The sequence below is a fragment of the Camelus bactrianus genome, chromosome X (assembly GCF_048773025.1).
Source record: "Camelus bactrianus isolate YW-2024 breed Bactrian camel chromosome X, ASM4877302v1, whole genome shotgun sequence".
Taxonomy (NCBI): domain Eukaryota; kingdom Metazoa; phylum Chordata; class Mammalia; order Artiodactyla; family Camelidae; genus Camelus; species Camelus bactrianus.
The window spans coordinates 29,560,220-29,581,678 of NC_133575.1; the positions used below are offsets into that span (position 1 = coordinate 29,560,220).

The following is a 21,459-nucleotide window of genomic DNA, read 5'->3' on the forward strand; positions in this document are numbered from 1 at the left end:
CCTGAACCACTCCCCCCTCTCTCCCCTGCATTCCTTCTTACTTATTATTACTTCTCTCTAGCACTTATTACCATCCAAACATACTTGCTCATTGTCTGCCTCGCCACTAGAATGGGAGCTCCACAACCGGGGACTTTCGTTCATTTGTTTCCTCAGAGCCTGGAGCAGTGTCTGGCACGTAATGAACATTAAGTAAACATTCACTGCATGGCTTACTGACCTCACCCTGTGTTGTGTGTGGAAAGACACTAGGGAAGGAAAGTAGGTGTTGGGAGTTTGGCAGGAGGAGGCCCTTCCCAGCCACTGAGGAATACAAATGAGAGAGCTTGAATAAAACAGGAGGATTTGGAATTCTGGTGAATTCTCTGAGGAAGAGTCGCTACAAACCAGTGACTGCCCTGTTTCTCCTACTTATATTCAGAGGCCTGGGAAATGCAGGTTCCAGCATAACAGGTTTAAAGTTTGACATACTTTAACCATTTGAACAAATGGACATGCTTATCGGAAAAGCTGGAGATCTGTGACTCTACATCTTGGGTAAGTGATCAAAGCCAGCAGAGAGCCATCGTTTTCAATCTCAGAGAGAGCATGGTCTTTGAAGCTTAGCTTTCAGGACACAATTGATGGCATCCTTCTGTCCCCTGGTGGCAGTGCAGCTAAACTGCACAGGAAGACAAATTCCTTGAAGAAGAGAAGGCAAAATGAAAATTTCAAGGTTCTATCTTTCAAAGCTTGTACCACCCAGAAGTGTGTGCACATGTGTGTTTGCCTGGGATAAAGATCTCCCCAAATTTTTCCTTCTTGAAACCTGACGAAGCCTCCTTACTCACATGACTTCAGCATCAAAGGGGACCAGTTTAATGGAAGACGTTACCCTTATAGGTAGGCTTGGATGCAAACACACCCCTTAATCCAGGCCCTCGACAACCTCCTCTCATGACCCTCTACCAAACATGCTTGTAGAAAAGATTTCTGTTGGGGCTGGGAGACTGGCACAGGCAACCTCAAGGTGCCCTCCGGCTCTTGGATTCTATGACTTTAGGATGAACCTTTCTCACTCCACTCTGACTCTGGCCATCCCTAACTTTCCCACTTCGGACTTGCACTTGCTGGAGGCATCTACAGCCCCTATGGATTCTTCACTCTTTGCATCTTACTTCTGCCTGGCAACATATTTTTTACTCTTGATTTTGTGTGACTGGAGACTTTATCTTTAAAATATGTCCTGGACATAGTTGACTCCCAAAGCTAATGTCTCTTTAACATGCATACAATTCACCAGAGGAGAATGCCAAAAGCGGAGAATTTCAATTCATAATTCATCATCACATCACCCTCCACCTCTGATTCAGCTTGTCAGGCATGGAGCCTGGGTGTTTCCTTTTCGCTGTCACTTCTGGTTTTCCCACTGTAGGTGGTCTGTGGACGACCCTTGGGAAATACTGACCAAGATGGTGACATAACAGAACAGGGTTCCAAAGCCCTTCCTCTGAAACTGCCCTGAACCATTCAAAGCAAAGAATCAAGGAATTTGTAAATGTCATTTGTAGAACTGGCCTTTCTCATAAGCTATGTCACGTATGCTGACTTGGAGAAGAATATGACTCACCGTGGCAAAGGCTTCTGGCCTCAGGTGCTGATCACGCTTGCTCTGTCTTTCCGGCTTCTGGATCATGGCCCGCTTCAGCCAAGCTTCCTGCTCAAACCTGCTCCCTTGCTTGGTGCCAGCCTTAAGCACTGGATTTTCTCCTTGTCCCATTTTGGTTCTGTAAAGCCCTATAATATATTATGAGGGGAAAAGTACCAGAGAAGCTCCTGGGCAGATACAAAGGGCCAATTCAGCATCAAATATCTGGTAAATGGATAGACTCTTGGTTTGGAGTTTTTACTCCATGATGCTAACGTTGAAAAGGCCATAATCTACCCTCTTCATTTTATAAATGAATAAAGTACATCTTAAGAAAGGTGAAATGATTACTTCAAGATTACTAGCCAACTTCAGGTGGAGCCAGGACTTAAAGGTAGGCCTTCTTACTCCCAGTCAAGTGCTCTTGTTGGCCCCAGAGAGGCAAAGCTATGGGCACAAATGAAGCTGATCCCAGTGAATAGTGCTCTGTGGGATTTTAGATATTTCAACAAACCTTATGCAGCTCAACCAATGAGAAACCAAATCTGACAGCATCCTTCATTTTTCTCTCTGCCTGGCTCCCTAGACCTACCAGTCTTGAGTTCCAGATAATTCAAACTCCATTAGATTTCTGACATTTACACAATTCCCTCCTACTGCCCCAGCAGTTGCTGTGGTTCCGGACAGTCTTCCAGAAGAAACCATATTACAAGTTCTATGCAGCACACATGCATGCACACCTCCCCGCCATACACACACATACACATGATTATATATAAAGAGCTGGTTAGCTACGGTATCCTGAGCAGGACAAAAAGAGCAGCCGCCATGTGTATGATTTTTGTGCTTTGTTGGGAGGGGGGATATGTCATTCATGTGAATTCCAGTTTAGAATATGGATAATTTTAAGGGCTGGAACAGCATCTCTTTAGCCATATATGCAATATACAATATATGCAATATATATATGGGAACCCATGTACAAATATATTTGCTTGCCATTTCCAAGACTCTTTATTATTTTCTCTCTTCTTCCAAAAAATTACAGAAGAAATACAATCTATTCAGATTTAAAAGGTACACACCTCAGAACCAAATAATCCCACTTTTAAAAGGTTTTAGAGAAACAGTCACGCATGGGCCTGAGGAGGTTTGGGCAAAGGTATTCAGATCAGCATTGTTTGTAAGAGTGGAACATTGTAAACTACTCAAATGTCTACCAGTAGGAAAAGGAATAAACGAGGGCCTCTCCATACCGTGTGATATAATATAGCAGCTAAACTCAAGGAGGTGGGTCTATACATGTTGACATAAAAAAAAAAAAAATCCCAAAGGCATCCTGTTGCCTAAAAGGAGCAATCTGCAGAATAATATGTATTATAGACAGTTTTCCAACAATACATGCGTATATGTATATAAATGTGGGGAAAACCCTGGAATCATATACATCAAAATGAGAGCAGTTGTTACCTCATATTACATTTGGGAAAGGATGGCGGGGTGGGAGACCAAAACGAGGCAGGATGGAGGGCAAGGGGCTTGTTAAGCTTTTGCTATATGCAAAGACTTTACATAAAAAATGCATTCATGTATTTAAATTACACATGTATATTGTGTAATTTAAATTAAGTTTTTAAAAGTTAAGTATAACTGTTTAGCTGTTTCTAACCATATAATACATAAAGTAAAAAGTGGTACTTCTCCAGAATTTATTCTTTCCTTTGCTTCTCCATAATTTATTTCTCCGTATTTGATTTCTTCTTTCTCCATCATTTATTTCTTTCTCCCCCTATTGGTGGATATTTTAGTTGTTTTTTTTTTTCTTAGTTTGCTTTTCCAAACAGTATTGCAAGGAAAAGTTATATTTTTTATCCATTCGTGTTATTATTTCTGTTGTATGGATCTTAAGAACTGTGATCACGGGCTATGACACTTAAAAATGTGACAAACTTCCCTCTGCAAAGAGCATCCTACTGATTCATAGAACAGTAGTTGTGCAGTAACTCCCTAGTTCACATTATCCAGGTTGCAACGATAACAGCTGCTCCCAGACGTACTTCGTTGCTCTTAAGGCTGGACAGTAGCTGACTTAACTTCCTTCTCCCTGCATGCTGACCACTGGTGGTGCCTGACCACATCAGCCAAACAGTGGAGGAGACTGGGATAAGGTGGGAGGGGAAGGCAAGGGCTGGTAGACCATGAAATCGAGACAGACTAATGAACCATGGGCCACATTAACCCACAGACATGTTTTCTTTGGCCTGTACAATGTTAGGCTCCACAGTGTTTTAAAGAGGCCGAGTCAGTGCCAGGTGTTAAGGGGGCAGTGCTTAATCCCCACTCAGGCTTCCCTGCATGTGGTTCTCCACGTGGGGAACCATCAGTTTACATGACATTCCTCATCTTTCTTTACTCTATCCCTCATTCCTGCACTGGGAAGTGGAGTGGCTTCTTACCTTCCTCTTGGTTGATTCACCAGAGAGAGTATGTTTCTGCTTATGACTGGGTGGTAATTCTAATTCTGGGGCTCAAAGTTAAGAAGACCAGTTTCCCTCAGGTAAGTCCCATTCTCCAACAGGAAGTTGATCTTTGATTATAATCTGGCTTCCTCCTTGTCTCTTAATTTGTTCAGGACTCAGGTAGGGAAGAGATATACTATTCAAGTCCCCTTACGTCCAAACACCAATGTCGAAAAATATTGAGATTTTGAAATTGAGAGATTTCACATCATAGTATTTCTGAATTTCTTGCAAAGCTATAAGATTAGGGAACCCTGAGACCTTGTTTCTAAATGTTGATAATGGCTGGAGCCGAGATGTGCCTCCCTCTAAGGGGCATGTGCTAACACGTCACAGTCCTCACTATTCCTTATGGCTTTTCTCATACTTAGACCGAGTCATTGACATTCAGCGTCATGTGATAATAGACAAAATAATGACCACCCAAAGGTATCCACATCCTAATCCCCAGAACGTGTACATATGCTACATGGCAAAAGGGCTCTGCAGGTGTGATTAAGTTAAAGATCTTGGGATGGGGAGATTATCCTGGGTGGGCCCGGTGTAATCACAGAGTGTCCTAATAAGGGAAAGATACAGGTAGGAGGCTCAGAGTCTGAGAAGGAGATGACAGAAGCAGAGGTCACGGAGGAGAGAGATTTGAAATTGTTACACTTCTGGTTTTGAAGATGGAACCACTAACCAAGAAGTGTAGGTGGCCTCTAGAAGCTAGAAAAGGCAAGAAAATGGATGAGAGCTAGAGCCACCAGAAGGAACACAGCCCTGCTGAAACCTCAAGTTTAGCCCAGTAAGACCATTTTGGACTTTTGGCCTCCAGATCTTACTATAAGAGACTAAATTCGTGTTGTTTTAGGCCACTAATTTTAAGCAGCAATATAAAACTAATACAAGAGTTAAGGAGAAAGTAAAGCATTTCTTATATCCATATCTATCCCAAGAGGGAAAACAGAAACTAGATCAAGATGGCAATATATTTCAAAAATTATGTGAGAGAGCATTTCTTTCTTGGAAGGGGAGTGGGCGTTGTTGATTGCTTACCAGCATCCAGTAGTCACCTCACCTTTCATACCATGTGACCCAGCAGTCACCTTCCTAGGCATATGCCCGAGAGATGAAAACATGTGTCCACATAGAAACTTGTTCATGAATGTTTATGGTAGCATTTTTCGTAATAGTGAAAAATGAGAAATAATCCAAGTGTCCATTGACTGACAAATGGATAAATAAGATGTAGTATATAAAAAGCACTCTGGGGGGAGGGTATAGTTCAGTGGTAGAGCGCATGCTTAGCATATACGAGGTCCTGGGTTCAATTCTCAGGACCGCCATTAAAAAAATTAATAGATAAATAAACCTAATTACCTCACCCCTCCAAAAAAAAAGTAGAAATAAAAAAAATTTTTTTAAGTGCTCTGACTCTTACTGAAGTATTTAGCCCTCTTCCGTATCTCTGATATACCTTAGGGAAAGTTAATACTTCTTTTATCTAAGTGTATTCTATCCTTGCTACAATGAATCATTTCAGAGCTCAAATTTAAGAGTCAAAGCATAGAATTTTCCAGATTAAGAGGCTGACTGTTCTGGTGTCTCACTTTTTCTCTTTTATCATGTCTCTATCCAGTGGCGTATCATGGGGAGTGGTGGGAGTGGTCTCTGGGTGTAAGCAGTAAGGGGGCGCACCGTTTGTAGAGAATTTATAGACAAAACCAATCAAAAGCTGATCTGCTTTTTTATATTTGTTTTTCATATGAAATTATCTTTGTTTCATCTTCACTTTTTAACTGAAAGTTTTATTGATATAATTATGAATTCATATATAGTCATAAGAAGTAATAGAGATAAATCCCCTGGATCCTCTTCCCAGTTTACCACGATGGTAACATTTTGCAAACATCTACTATAATATCACAACTAGGATATTGACACTGATGAATCCACCAACTTTATTCAGATTTCCCCAGTTTTACTTGTACTCATTTGTGTGTATTTAGTTCTACACAATTTTATAATGTTTAAGTTTCTATGTCCACGAGCACAGCCAAGATACTGAACAATTCCAACACCACAAGGATTCCTCATGTTGGCCTTTTATAACCACACCCACCTCCTTCCCCTTCCACTGTCTTTAATCTCTGGTATCTGCTAATCTGTTTTCCATTTTTTTTTAACTTTTATTTCAAAAATGTTACATAGGTCAAATCACGCAGTATTCTTTTAGGTTTGGCTTTTTTACTTAGCACAGTTCTCCAGAGATTCATGTAAGTTCTTATGTGTATTTTTTCTAAGTAATAGTCTGTGTATGTACCACAGTTTGTTAAACCATTCATTTCGTTAAACCATTCACCCATTGAAGGACATCTAAATCATTTCTGGTTTTTTGCTATTGCTAATAATGCTGCTATGAACATTCGTGTACAGGTTTTTGTTCTTTTTTTTTTTAATCACCGCGTGATTCTAAGCCATCTGCCAGACCATTCCTATCAATCTGCTCCCTGCCTAATACACAACTCTCTCTGCCACAACTGCTGCAGGCACCATTCTCAATAGTGCTCCCAGTATTGCTGGCATTGGAAGTTTGGCCTGTCTTCCCTGGACTAGGGGGTGGTAGAGAGAGGAGAGGGCAACTGTGATGACAGTTCTGCCAATAAGAAAACTTGGATGAATCCTTGACAAGCCTCCTGCTTTTCTCTTCATTTGCTCCCTTTTTCTCATGTTGAATAATGCTCTCCTTATTTTCTGATCCAAAATTCAGATAGAACTACTTTGCTTAGCTTAATATATCCCAGCCACCTTATAGATTAAAAACCAATCTATAAATAAACCATCCTTAGGTCAGGTGCTCATGCCAAGTGCAATATGTAGCCGTTCCTGAGTAAAGAACATCTGCTTCCCTAAATTATGGGGCAGGGTTATTTCGTCTGTGGGCTGTGCAATTTCTTGTGTGTGTGTGTGTGTGTGTGTGATTTCTAATAGGAGGCACTGAATGGGCAACTACCATGTCCACTATGCATAGGTGATTCTCTTGGTAGACTAGATGTCCATCTTAGCCACAAAAAAAGAAAAAATCAGTAAATAACGAAACATTAACCTTTTTATAATAATCTCTAAAATAAGGTTGTAAAATGAATTCGGAGATTATAAGATATAAAATTATCTATAAACTAGTGAAAAGTTAGGTGATATACATCAAAAAAAAATCTTTAGTTTTGGAACAGTTGCTTTGTAGCCCTTCTTTCTTTTAATAGAGTACAAGTTTGGTTTACCAGTAAGGTCCCTCCGAGTCCAAGATAATAAAAATATAATATATAAAAGTGCTTTGTGTACCATTTGTTTTTTTAATAACTGAGAACAACAAAAAGAAAAGAAAAGTTCTCAAATAATTAAGATATAATTTTTTAAGTGACTAGGTATAGGGAACACCTCTTACTCTAATCCAGGGGTTGGTAAACTCTGGCCAGCCTGCTACTTATTTTTGTAAGTAAAGTTTTATTGGAACACAGTCATGCCCATTCATTTACTTCTTGTCTGTGGCTGTTTGCACACTACAACCACATACTTGAGTAGATGCAAAGGCTCAGATATTTACTCTTTGGCCCTTTACAGAACAAGTTTGCTTCAATTTAGTTATTAAGAGACCACTCCTCTCTAACGCTGATGATTTGGGGTGGTATTCTGAGTGAGCATTAACTGTGAAAGCCTGCGTTAGCTCACGCAGCTTACTCCAAATCCCTAGCCTACGAAATTAAAGGAAAAGTCAGTACATGCTACAATCTATTAATTTTCATGGAGATTTTCTTCATTAGGCATTATTGGGGATGAAAACAAGTCAACAGAACTTTCACTGAGTAATAATACTGCCTCATGTAAAACTCTGCCCTGAGACACCCAGATTGAAATATCTCAAGTTAGAAGCTGGCATACATAAAAATATCTAAAAAGATGAAGCATTCAGTAAAATAAAAAGGTATATTTTGGCATGAAGAAATTTCAATATACATTACTGGATAAGCCCGGGCATCAAATTTGCTGCCCTTGTTAGGAAGAACTGCAAAGAAACTTCCTCGTTTAAAGCACCCCAGAGTGGGGGCAGTTGCCCACATTTTGTGTCCTATAGGGAAGATACATACCATACCAGTGACGCTACGAGTGTCTGTACAAAGTTCCAGCTTCATCCGTGAGATCCTCAGAAACCATTTTGGGGAAAGATACTCTTTGTGAAGTAATTAGGGGTCATTTCTAATTAGGCCTGGATTGTCAACATATCCTACATATCCAAGGATGACATAGAGTGACATTAAGTGGGACCACAGTGGGAAATACGGGATTTGCTATTAGACAAGGTGGGCTGGCATCTCTTGGACCACTGAGGTTAATGTATATTGATGGTGGCTATCTAAATCTTGTAAGGGCTGAATGCTTAAGATTCTTCTGTAGGGAATTTAGTAAATATGCAAAGGTCAATTTTACTGAGTTATCAGACATTGAATCTGTAAGCCTCTTTAGCCACAAATATAGCTCCACCTTCTGGATTACAAAACAAGCTCCCCTTGGGTAGATTCTAGCACATGGGGTGAATTTTTCAGTTCATCTCAAACTTTGCTTTGGTGTTTGTCATAAAAAAAAAAAGACCTAGTTCCTTCCCAGAAAAAAAATCACAGTTTTTTCTCCCACTTTTAAAAAACTGTTATCAAGGATAGACAAGTTTTACTCAAACTCTGAAAACATAATTTGCAGCATCATAAGACTACCTTAAAAATGTGATGACTGTAGGTGGTGAAAATGCTTTCAGTGACTCATAATTAGATAACACCCAACTTGGAAATAAGAGCAAAAAAGTACTTTTTACCAGAGAAAATGTAATGAGATGTTGCCATCATTTAGGCTGTATACTGGTGCTTTACAAACATAAAATTATAGCTTTACAAAAATGCGAGTTAGTACTTACATCTGAATACCCTAATTTTACATACTTAAAGTCCTTAATTAAAAAAAAAAAAACAGCAACAACTCAATTGCAAGTTGACAAATAGGGACAAAATTCCTTGCCAAAAATAGTCATTAAAAGCTAATAGTTACAGAATATATTTTACACTGACTTTAAAAAAAGTTTGTGTTAAAAATCATAAAATAAAAGGCATAAAATAGGAGCTATTATTAATGTTGTAATGGTGAATACTGGGTTCGGGTTGCTATTTTAATGGCATTTATTCTGTACAATATAGCTATGTGGTCTGACATTCATTTCTCTTCTTCATTCCTCTTATTTAGAATTTCTTAGAGTAAGGAGAATGCCATTTCTTTAACTATTCAATGATCATCCAGAAGCAAACGTACAGTGCAGGAAGATAATCTTTATTATATTTTAACTAGAAATAGAGCAGATAGCAAGTTCACGAGGTATATTTGATTATTATTCTTTTAAAATCAGGCTTCAATAACAATAAACAAAAACAAGCCTTAGCTGCACAGATATTTTGGTCACTATTATAATCTTCAAGGGCACAAAAGCCAGCAGTGTAAAATAACATAAAGGTGACGACTGAGAATTTTTGCCCAAAATGTAGATCACTGCATTAAACCCTCCTTGTATTTTCTTAATATTCTTCTTAAACATTCAACAATTACTGTTACTCAGCAAAATATCCAACATGCACATAGTATTCCTACAAGAATACTATCTTAATATTGTCAGTACTAAGCTTTTCTTTCCCCCCAGAATTCAGTGAACCATGGTTCCACTCCCTATATGTAGTAGTGTTAGTGGTAATACGCAAAACTGATTTTGTTTTCAAGACTAATTAGCGTATTGACTTCACATTTGGTGGCCAGCTGTGTACCCTAATTTTTCATCTTTTATTTTCTTAATAAATTTAACTACATTTCATAAGCCCTGAGATATTCAATAACCTGCTAATGATTGTGTACTTTTAATTTATATTTGACTCCACTCAATTTGAACCCCGCATAATAAGTATTTAAAATTATTATTTACAGAAGATTGTAACTAAAGCAATGACAAAAATGTACTATTTGTAAATTAGACTGCTAATAAGGCCTTTAACTACAAGTTGCATATTTTATGCATTTTTTTTTGCTTGCTAGGAGCAAGTCTTAAAATTACATCTATAATTCTGTCAGCAGTAAGTGCTTTTCATTTGCTTACTTCTATCTGGACAGCCAGATTCACTTTTTGCCTCTCTTGTAAAACAACTTTTTTTTTCCTTCCCCAAACATAAATGTTAGTTATTCAACTCAACAGGTACCAAAAGAAACTTAGAATTTGAACAGCATACTGATAACTACAATGCCTAGCAGAGAAACAGCCCATAATAGGCATTCAATAAATATTTGTTCTACATGGAATGAGTGAACTGTAAGGCAGCTGTTAGAGTCATATACTTTCATCATACACTGTAACTATTTTGTTTAATTGGGGAATTCACGTTACCAGGTTTAATTTGCCCTCTAATGTAAATCCAAGAATCTGACATTTTAAAAACTGATTCAACAATTCTCAGAAAATGTAAACAAGTTAATAATAGTTGCTACTTTAATATTAGCTGATAGAAAAAAAGGAATGGAATTACTTTCCACTAAATCATGTGGACAACTAAGTGAGGCGAAGAAATAAAAAGCTAAGAAGTGTTAACTGACTATTACCATTTTCCTCCACATTTATCCTTGCAGCTTTTTTGCTCATATATTTATTCCTGTTAATTTTTCTCGCTGAAAGAGAATTTAAGCATCTGAATGGATTTCCCCATCTCCTTAGGTACATATAGTTAGTGAAAAGCCAGTGTAAATGTAAGATTGTATTGTCAAGTCATGCCATATTTCTGCATTTGATTTTCGCTAACATTAAGTTTTTCTATTTAAACGATGCTGTATAGAATATGAGATAATCTGCCCACTATGAGATTGCTTGCTTGTACTAGTCAGTTTTTGTTGATAGTTTTGAAGCATATTGCACACTTGTCATCTAGCACATTAACAAGGAACTGTTACTCTTTTCAGAAAGGATACACTGACAAATTCTTAAGTTAATGGCATTGGCCGAACATTTTTAGCCTGTTACAGGACAATAGCAATGGCAAACACGTTGACGATACAGTTCATGGTTCGGTTCTCCCATCTTACAGTACAGGTTCCTGAAAACACACACACACAAAAAAAGGACTCTGAAATACCAGCAAAACATCAAAATTACCAGGGAATATATATATACATTTTTTCAAAGGTTTTAATATCTTATTTCCTGGAATCTGTTAAATCTTTGTATTTCATATTTGTCTGAAGGCATACTTGTTACTAGGTACAAAGTAATTCTGTTGATAAATTCTTATGAGGATTTAATTAGAGATAAATAAGAATCTGATAATAAGTGCACTATGTGACTTTGCTAGAGGCTGGATTTTGTTTGAATCAGCTTAAAGTCTCTTACCATCAGATGTGGTGTCCCAAAAACATGAGCTGGCTGTGTGAAAGCCATATGCACTCCTCTGAACCACTGCACAGGTCACTAAAAATAAAGTTGCTGAGTGAGAACAATTACAAAGGAAAAGATAACTGTTTGAGCTCAGAACTCTAAAAGCTATTTAAAAAATAACAGAAAAGAAAGCATTCAGCAAATGGATTGAAAAAAATAAGTCTCTTGTCTCAATGATCTACCACCACAATTTTGACCCCACTGCATCTAGCCTGTCTGTTGCCCCCGTGCCAAAACAATGGTGATTGTATTGCAGGAAAAGTCTGGGCCAAATTATGTGCCTTGTCCCATGGGCATAATTCAGACACAGAAACAAAGAAAAGATTCCACTTTACAATCATTGCTTGGCACTTCAGAGTCCTACATGTGAGAAGGCATGGGGCTACTGAAAGGAAGACAGGGTGAGGGAGTTTCAGAGGAAAGAGATAAGCGATGCAAATGTAACAGATGATGCTACCAAAGACAAGTAGATGGTTGGCAGGAGCTCAAACTGCTTTTGAGTAGCAAAAGATCTCCATCTTTTAGGTATTATCATAGATTATCTTTGGATAAGTAAGTCAGAAGTCCTTCACACCCTATTAGTATCCAACGTGAGTGTCTATCACTCATTTACATTCTCTAAATTCAGAGAAAACCACATGGACGAAAGTGAGTAAACTAGCGAGGAGGACGCCGATTCTTACCAATATACTTATAAGCTTTTCCCAGCTTAACCAGATGTGCTAAGGATTGTTCCACTATGCTTGCAGTCCATTGGTTAATGTTGTTCTGATTATAATCTTCACCTCCCAAGACTCCATCTATACACTAAAAAGGCAGAGGACAATTAAACAAACTATACATATACTGCAGCAAAAAATAAAATACATTTATAACCCAATAAAACATCTTAGAAAATATGCATCTGGTAAATATTTTGCATTGTCGCTGTTTTAGAATTTTCAAAGCATTTCCGCATGCATTCTCTCACTCTGTGAGACATTATGGGCCATATAAAGATAACTGGGACATGGCCTCTACTGTAAAGAACTTAACAATCTAAGAGAGAAGCTAATAAAAGAACTCTATAACACGAGGAAGACTAATCAAGGGTGATAAGCCATGTCATAAAAGGATTTTGGGGGTGGAGATTTTAAAAGGGTGCTATCAGTTGGTTAAAGAATGGCTTTGAAACAGCTGGGATTTGAACTAGGTTTCAGATGCTAGAAACAAAGGATGAGACCAATTTTGAAATATATTTCTCATGTACAATAATTATATCCTCATTTATATTATGTAACTGCTTAGCTATAAAACAATGAACACACTTGGCCACTAAAAGTAAATAATCAGCAAACACTACTTTTCAGGTGCTCTAGAAGAAGTTAAAGAATATTCCACAGTGCTTACTTTCATCCACTTCTGAAGCTTGTTTAGGAGCACTCGTTTAGTATCACAGTTGTAGGTTCATGGTCACCTCTGCCACCTCCTCGCTGTGTGACCTTTTGCAAGTGACTTAATCTCTTGAAGCCCCTATTTTCCTTATCCTTAAAGTAGGGATAACAGCCTCATCTTGTCAAGTTGTTGGGAGGATGGGGTGAGATAAGGAATGCCACGTGCTCATACACAGTCACTGCCGCAGAGTAGGCATATAAGTAATGATAGGTATCATCACCGTCATCATCATGATTGCTGCTGTTATTTTTTTTTCCAGTTTTATTGAGACATAATTGACATATAACATTGTGTGAGTTTAAGGTATACAACGTGATGATTTGTCACATGTTATATCATGGAACAATTACCACAATGAGGTTAGTTAACACATTCATTTCCTCACATAGTTATCGTGTGTGTGTGTGTGTGGTGAGGACACTTAAGATCTACTTTCAGCAACCTTCAATACAGTGTTGTTAACTATGGTCACCATGCTGTATACTAGCTCCTGAGAACTTATTCATCTTATAACTAGAAGTTTGCACCCTTTGACCAACATTTCCCCACCCTGCGGCAATCACCATTCTACTCTCTGTTTCTGTGAGTTTGGTTTTTTTTTTAAGATTCCACATATAAGTGAGATCATACAGTATTTGCCTTTCTCTGACTTTTTTTGTTGCTATTTTTTATTCAAGTGATAGAGCCTGGAGAGTAAAACACTCATTCAATTTATTTATAGAATCCAGCTTAATAAGACAGACACATACACACACTCGCACAAGCACATGCAGGCAGCTTTCATTTACTACAATTGGACTATAGTAAAGGTTCATAAAGACACTAACTACTATGGAATCTTAAGCTGGATAGTATAAAATCTTCACTAATCATAAAATGTAGAAAGAGACATTAAATTTAGAGGGGTTGAAGGCAATAATGTAGCTCAAATTATTACCCTAGAATGTTCAGTAGCATGAAGAGTTAGGAGAGTCAGTGGCCCAAGGTCAGGGGAGCAGGGTTTTAATTCTGGCTTTACCATTCCCAAGCTGACAGCCTTTGGGAAACTTCTTCCTCCCCCGAGACCGCCTTTCCTTCATGGGAAACAGGTAATCAAGCAGGGGAAGAGAAGAGGGGAATTGAGAGTGTGTGAGGGGAGCATCCAGGGAGAGGGAAGGATGAGTGAAGGAGGGGCCACTATGATCGAGGGTCATGTTCTCAGGAGCTAGTATACAGCATGGTGACCATAGTTAACTTTCCAGTTCTCCTCTAAACAACAGAAACATCAGGGGCCTGTGGACCCCATGGTAAATAGCCCTGCTAATTACTATTCATTAACATTTAGCCTTCTTAATTACCATTAACCAGGACACTAGATAATGAGGTCTTTAACCTGCTCTGTAGTCCCAGGGCCAAACTCGGCCTGGACTCGTAGCAGGCACACAATATATGTTTGACGTTGAGGTAGTAACTGGCTTTGGTATACTCTCTGGGTATCCTGAATCAAATACATGTTAGATTAAGCTGCAAGTTAATTCTATTTGTAACTCACTTTTTCAGTGAAAATTTGTTTCTGGGCAAATTCTTTTATTGACAGTAAATAAAATACATACATATCACTGATAGGTGAGTGGCTCTAAGACTTCAGCAGGAAAAAATATATAAGTACAGGAACTCAGAGCAAGGAATGTAAGGAAAGAAAATAAGGAGATCAGCCAAAGAGAAACAGAAATGCCTGCTGAAACTATACAATCATCTGGGAAGTGCTGAAAAGTTTTCACATGGTGCGCGCACGCTCTCTCTCTCTCTCAAAGCCTTTCTAATGCCTCAGTGGCAAAGAGACGTGGCTCACAGGGACAGAGGGGAGGGAAGAGAATAGACAGGTAGCTGAAAGCCACCTGTGGCAAACCTGACATGTCTTTGAAGTCTCAGATTTCATATGAGCATTTCACATGAAGCTGGCTTTTGACTCCATAATGTATCAGTTTGTTTTTATTTTAAAATGGTGTTAAATTATTTATATTACTTAACTCTCTCGTGCAAGTAGGTAAGCAAAACTGATGCTCTAAAACGCACCCAGTGGCTTTTAGGACCCCCTAGCCACCGTCAAGTATGTGTATCGCACTTTAAGAAGCATGGTTCTTTTAACTGAATAAACTATCAAAGTAATACATGCCTTTGGTTTTAAAAATCAAACAGAATAGAAGAACTTACAATGAAAAGCAAGAATCCCATCCCTACCTGTTTCCATCCCCAGTCTCTTTCCCCAGAGGAAACAGCTTTGGGGTACAACTGTTTTTTACCTCTTAAGGGTCACTTATATGTCGGCAAGTGTTTATATCGCTAGTTCTTGATTTATGAATTATAGACAACATCCTTAGAGCTCCTGCTATGATAGATGAAAATTTAGTTCTCTGAGACCACCTGCCAACTCCTACCTCTGCCCCCATCCCCCACTTCCCTCAGTGCAGTGAATTCACTCTTTTTACTTCAGTATATTTACACCATTAGGAGCATGCTTCTTTTCTATTCCAGATGTTTCCTTCTGCACAGAGCATTTTTCCTTATCATCCCTGGCCTTTTGTCCCACCTGTTATTTTTCCTCTCCATGGGGGTGGAACGAGCTGCCGGTTGGTGGGTGACAACCATTGTTTCACCCTTCTCATCTGGGATAGCCCATCTCCCAGATGCCTTGGACATGGGTATTTGGCTCCTCCTCCCTCCACCCAGACCAATGAAAGGTACCAGCCTGGCTAAGAGTTTCTCTCTGCTGACTCAGATTTTCCCTTGGATGCCTTTTCCAACGTCTGAACTGACCAGGTAGGGAGTTAGCAAAACGAGCTCCAATCTCCAACCCAGTCTTTATCAATAATAACGGCGATGTTTTGTTCTCTTTCTACTGACTCTTTGGTCTTTTCATTTGGTTCGGAACATGGGTAAAGAAGGTATCATTTAAAAGACTCCTCAAATACCCCAGCATCCTTTTCTTCATTTCCCAACCACCAAGGACAGTCTGTCTTGACTTTCCACTTTGAAAAATGAGGCTGTCATCACTCCTGCCCGTCCCATGACCTCCATCCCTTGCAGGATTTTCAGGTGCCTATCCAGCCCTCTCAGACCTCAGGTTGATCCTAGTTGTACAAGGCCAGCCCAGGGTGAGTTCCGGGTGAGCTCATGCCCTGAGCATTCAGGCAGGTAAGGCAATGTCTCAGGATGGACTGATGAGGTGTTCAGTGCACAGAGTGGCGGGCCAATCCAGCCAAGCCAAAAGGTAGGCAGAGCCTGTTAGGACACAGACCCCAACAGCCATTCCCGCAATACAAGCCTGCCTTCTGGGCCAGCTCATTTTTCTCTCGGATTTGGCAGTTAAAAATGACTCAGGACTATTAAAATTTTTCATAAATACCTTACCCACAGTGTAGTCTGGTTGTGATACCACTAGAATAATTAAAGTTCCTCTGCCAGAATTGATTCCCAAAGAGAACATCTTGTGTATTTGCCTAACACGAGGACCAGATGTCATGTTTCAAATATTGTTCTTAAGATTTTGATTTACTATCATATGTGTCTAAAAGATGTTAAGGGATTATTTTTCCAATTATATTGAGCTTAAAAAAAGCATATAATAACCCAAAGCAGATATTTCTAGGGTCTTTTATTTACTTTATATATATATGTATATACTATAATTATATGTTTATTATACTATACATATAATTTACCTATACACATATAATTTCTTCTATACATATAATTTATCTATACACTTTTAGAGCATTAACATTTAAAATAATATTAAAAAAATTTTTTTTGTTTTTTTTTTGCGGGGAGGGGAGGTAATTAGGGTTATTTATTTATTTTTTTTAATGGCGGTACTGGGGATTGAACCCAGGACCTTGTATATGATAAGCATGTGCTCTGCCACTGAGCTATACTTTCCCCTCTTAAAATAATAGTTGACCCATGGAATAAAAGTTCTTTTATTCAAAAGACAGAGAATCTATTTTAGAAAACAGCAAACCAGTTTTCTAGACCAGTACTTAAACATCACTTTCAGACTAAGCCCCAAGATGCCCGACAGCATCCAACACAACATAGACACACCCCTATAAAGAATTAGTAACTATTAAAAATCTTGTTTTAATACCAAGGTTTCTAACTTTGTACTGAAAGTCAAAACACAGCTTTTAAAAATTTCAATCAATGCATGAGCCTTTAAGATGAACAAGATATAGAACTCACCTCCTTAACAATATTGTGGGCTTCATCAGCATTGAAGCCAACCTAAAGAGGGAGAACAAAAGATAAAGTTGCTTTCAACACAGACGTCCTTTTCCTGGTAGCTATGATGTTACACAGAATACCCTAGGCTGGCCTAGACAGGTGTTAGTGACAGGAGACCACAGTGAAAAGGGGCAGCAAGTCTGCTGAGTCTACTAATCCCACCTTGATCACCTCTGAAATCGCAAAATGCTTTCCCCACCTACCTCCCTGAAGATTTCGATGCATTATGTTGAGACAAAGCCTGGGCAACTACATTTTTTTTTAAAGTGCTTTACTGGTAATTCTGATGAACATCTGAGATTGAGGATCACTGTATTGTAAAGCTCAGGAAATAGCAGAAGGTGGATATAAGGATGTATGTGTTATCAGTACACAGCAAATGGTTGCAGCTAAGTGAGAATGAGGTGGACCATGAGAAAAAAATGCTGAATAGATAATTTTCTATTTTTTTTAACTTATGCTTGGCAAAAATGTGGCTTTCCTAAGTTAAAGGTTATGAAAATACTTGATCATTCCAAATTAATGTCACTTTAATACATAATAGGTCTGGCAACTTAGTCTTTCCTGTGGAGATACAAGTTTGATACAGTCTCGAGTTAAAAGCAAGTATTTTATCTTTGTTTTATATTAAAAAAAGATTCTGTTGGAAAATAAAACCAGCCCATGCTTTGCAAAAAAAAAAAAAAAAAAAAAAAAGCAAGTATTAATGACAAGGAAGTGTCCAAGAGTAGAGAACTAGGCTATGTGACAAGATTGCAGTCTAAACCAAAACACTTCAGGTAATACATGCTTTGTTTCTATGGAGATATTTTTAGGTGCTTTATGATATCGGGTTTGTAAATCCCACTGCACAACTTAAAATTAGTTCAAAAGCAAGTAAATTCTAAAAATAAGTCATCTTGAGTACAGATTTAAAATAGTTTCAACTCATTTAATTACATCAGATAATTCCCCAACAACAAAAGAATAAAAATACCCTAAATAATTAGGAATATGTCATGAAAACAGGTCTCACAACTGACCCTATTAAAATGATCATTTTACCTTAAAGTAAGGTCCTTATCTATTTTCAAAAATGGTCTACAAATTAAATAATGTCCATTTCTGGAAGGTCACCAGATAATCAGGTTGTACTGGGTGGCCACCGATGCTACCTGCATCATAGAAGTTATGAATTTAAATATGGTCTTAGCTTCTGCAGAAGCCCACGCCCTAAAGATGAATGGTTCAGAAACCCCTTCCAGGAGTCTAATAATACACCATTTTATGCTGCAACTCCACCACGTGCCTGTCTACTTTTATTTCACCGTACCATTCACCTGTGGCCACCACTGGGCAGAAAATGTCTTTGTTCTGCCCTGTCACAGGTTATGCTGGGATCCAACAGGCCTCATCCTCGTCATGGTTAAAGTGAAACCAGAGTTGTAGTTGTGTAAGTCAGAGGCCCGGGTTCAAGCAGAGCATCTGTCATTCCTGGCAGTTCTAACTTTGAGCAAGTCACTTAGGCGCCATGAAAGTCAGAGTACCCCATCAGTAACAGGAAGATGACAACTGACATCACGGGGCTCTGGTGAGGTTTCGTGGAAGCCAGAGTCAGTAAGCAAGAGCTCCTAATCCATAAAGCACCTCCTTCCAGACCACCCAGGGGAGAGTGCCCGGGAGCGGGAGCGGCTCTGCCACCTGGGCCTCGCTTGGCGGGGATGCGGCACCTGCTTTGGGGACACTAAAGGGCAGAGGAAGCAGCCGGGGAGACCGGTTTCCAAGGCCCGCCCGGCAGAAGGGCGGCTCCCGCCACCCCATCCACACCCCATGCACCGCACCCTGAGTCAGGCATTCCACCCCTCGACCCCGACCCCACCGCCGGTCCCCAGTACTCCCCCATCCTTCCACCCCGACTCTCAGCCCACCCTCAGGGCCTCCGGGTGGGGAGCCGGGGATGGGCGAGGCGGATCCCCGGCCCCGAGGAGAGGACCCGGGCTCGGAGGACGCCGCACCCCAACTCTCGGGGACACCTGGCGCCGGGAGACCACCCGGCGGAGGCCAGACGGCGAGGCGGTCGGGGGCGGGGGTCGCTCGAGGGCGGCAGAGGGGCGGTACCTCATCGCAGGGGCGGTGGTACTCCTCCATGGTGGCGCCGGCTCTCCCGGGGGGGGCGGAGCGACGGGCGGGTCGAGCTCCGCGGCCGCGCACTGGCCTCCAGGGAGACCCCGCCCCCGTTTATGCCCCGGGGCGTGCCCCACGCAGGCCCCGCCTTTGCGTTGCAGTGACACCACCTTCCTGGCCCCCCCCTTCCCTCCTCTTTACCCGCAGGGTTCCCGTGGCGGGAACCGTCTTCCCGCTGCCTTTCGACCTCTCAGAAGATGAGGGATGGGTGTTAAAGAGCTGGAATTTGTGCTCATGTGGGTCAAATGGGGTGTCAGTCTGTCTAGACTCAGTATTATTCATTGAGTGCCCACTGGCCTGGTTATTTGCACGTATTCGTACATCATCATCCAGCAAATAAGTGTAGTGAATGCAATGGTGAACCAGCTGCCTTGATTTGTCTTCTTACTAGCTATGTCACTTGGAAAAATTAGCCTCCCAGAGTCTCAGTCTTCTTGTATGAAAACAAAATTATACTTATTTCATGGTTAGTTGTGAGGATTAAATAAGATGCTGTATACATTCCCCCTCCTAAAGTAGATGCTCTTTAGACCCCTCCTCCTCCATGACTATGTAAATAAAAATATTTGATTTATAGGCAAGAAGGTACAAATATACTAAATTAAATTATAAATCTTAGCAGAGCAATGGTTAAATTTATTTCAAAATTACAAAATGTTAGATAAGCCTAAGGATTTTCTCATTTAAACCCATGACAACCCAGCAGGTTTGGTTCTGTTACCATCATCCCATTTCTCAAGATGAAACTAAGGTACAGAGAGTTGAAGTAATTTACCCAAGGTCATATATCCAGTAAGTAGAAAGATTTCAACTCAAATAGACTGATAGCAGTGTTGCCAGTGGATGTACCTGGTGTTCCAGGTTCTTGTCCCGTCCCAGAAAGAATTCAGAGACAAGATGCGGAGGTTAAGAAACTGAAGTGAGGATTCATTAAGGGCTGGATACTACACTTTGAAAGGGAGAGCAGGCAGGCTCAGGAAAGCAGCTGCCCTGTGTTTCTTTGGCAAGTTGGTTACATAGACTGTAAAAATGAATAGGCAGAATATTCACTAGGGAGGGAAGGAATCTGGGGTCATATTCTCTGATTTTCATCCCAGCTCCACCTTCCCAAAAGGAGAAGAGATTTTTGTCCGTATTTAGTCTGGATTGGAAGTGTCATGGCATCAGTGCATGATGGGTACTTTTAATCTGCAAGGCTAGTTTTATTGAAATAAGGACATAATGAACAAAAGGTTACATTTGGACACTGGAGATTCCTGCCTTTTCTCACCTTTCTTTGTTGGCCCCAGGCCGCTCATCACCCCAAAAATTGTGACCACTTATCAACCCAGAGGTTCCTGCTTTTCCTTCTCTGCCCAGGGACCCCTGGTGCTTACATGATGCATGGTTTCCTGCATTTTGCCTGTGCCCCTCCTTTCTGCCCAATTCCTGCCTTTTGGCCTGTGTCCCCCTTTCTCTGCTCATATCTAGCTATCTGCCTGCTCTAACAGCAACACTCAAGTTCTTAAACACTGTATTAGTTTCCTGTTGCTACTGTAACAAATTATGAAAACGAGTCTGCAGGACTGTGTTCCCTTTGGAGGCTCTAGGGAAAAATTCATTTCCTTGGCTTTTCCAGCTTCTAGAAACTGCCTGCATTTTTTGGTGTAGGATCCCTTCCTCTATCTTCAAACCCAGCAGTTTAGCATCATTTATCCTTGCTGACTTCTACTTCTATCCTCGTGTCTTCTTGTCCTGTCTTGCTCTCAAGATCCTTAATGTAATCATATCTGCAACAAACATGCCTTTTGCCATGCAAGGTCACATGTTCACATCGTCAGGGATTCAGATGTTGACATCTTTTTTAGGGAGAGTCATTATTCAGCTTACCACAACCACTATTCTGTTTTTTCCCTCAAAAATCAAAGTTGGAGGGTTCATTAGTCATCTAGTCCAACTCTTATTTTACTAGTAAAACTGCAGCTCAG

General features: G+C 40.0%; 1 protein-coding gene across 1 annotated transcript; it reads right to left on the minus strand.

Annotated features, from left to right (window-relative positions):
* Positions 1-9,477: 9,477 nt before the first annotated feature.
* DYNLT3 (dynein light chain Tctex-type 3) lies at positions 9,478-19,543 on the minus strand. Its single transcript, XM_074359061.1, has 5 exons — positions 19,427-19,543; positions 17,288-17,329; positions 12,316-12,439; positions 11,588-11,665; positions 9,478-11,294 (listed from the first exon to the last, which is right to left on the minus strand). Exons 1-5 carry the CDS (start codon positions 19,454-19,456, stop codon positions 11,218-11,220), a joined length of 351 nt encoding a protein of 116 aa, XP_074215162.1. The 5' UTR covers positions 19,457-19,543; the 3' UTR covers positions 9,478-11,217.
* Positions 19,544-21,459: the final 1,916 nt, after the last annotated feature.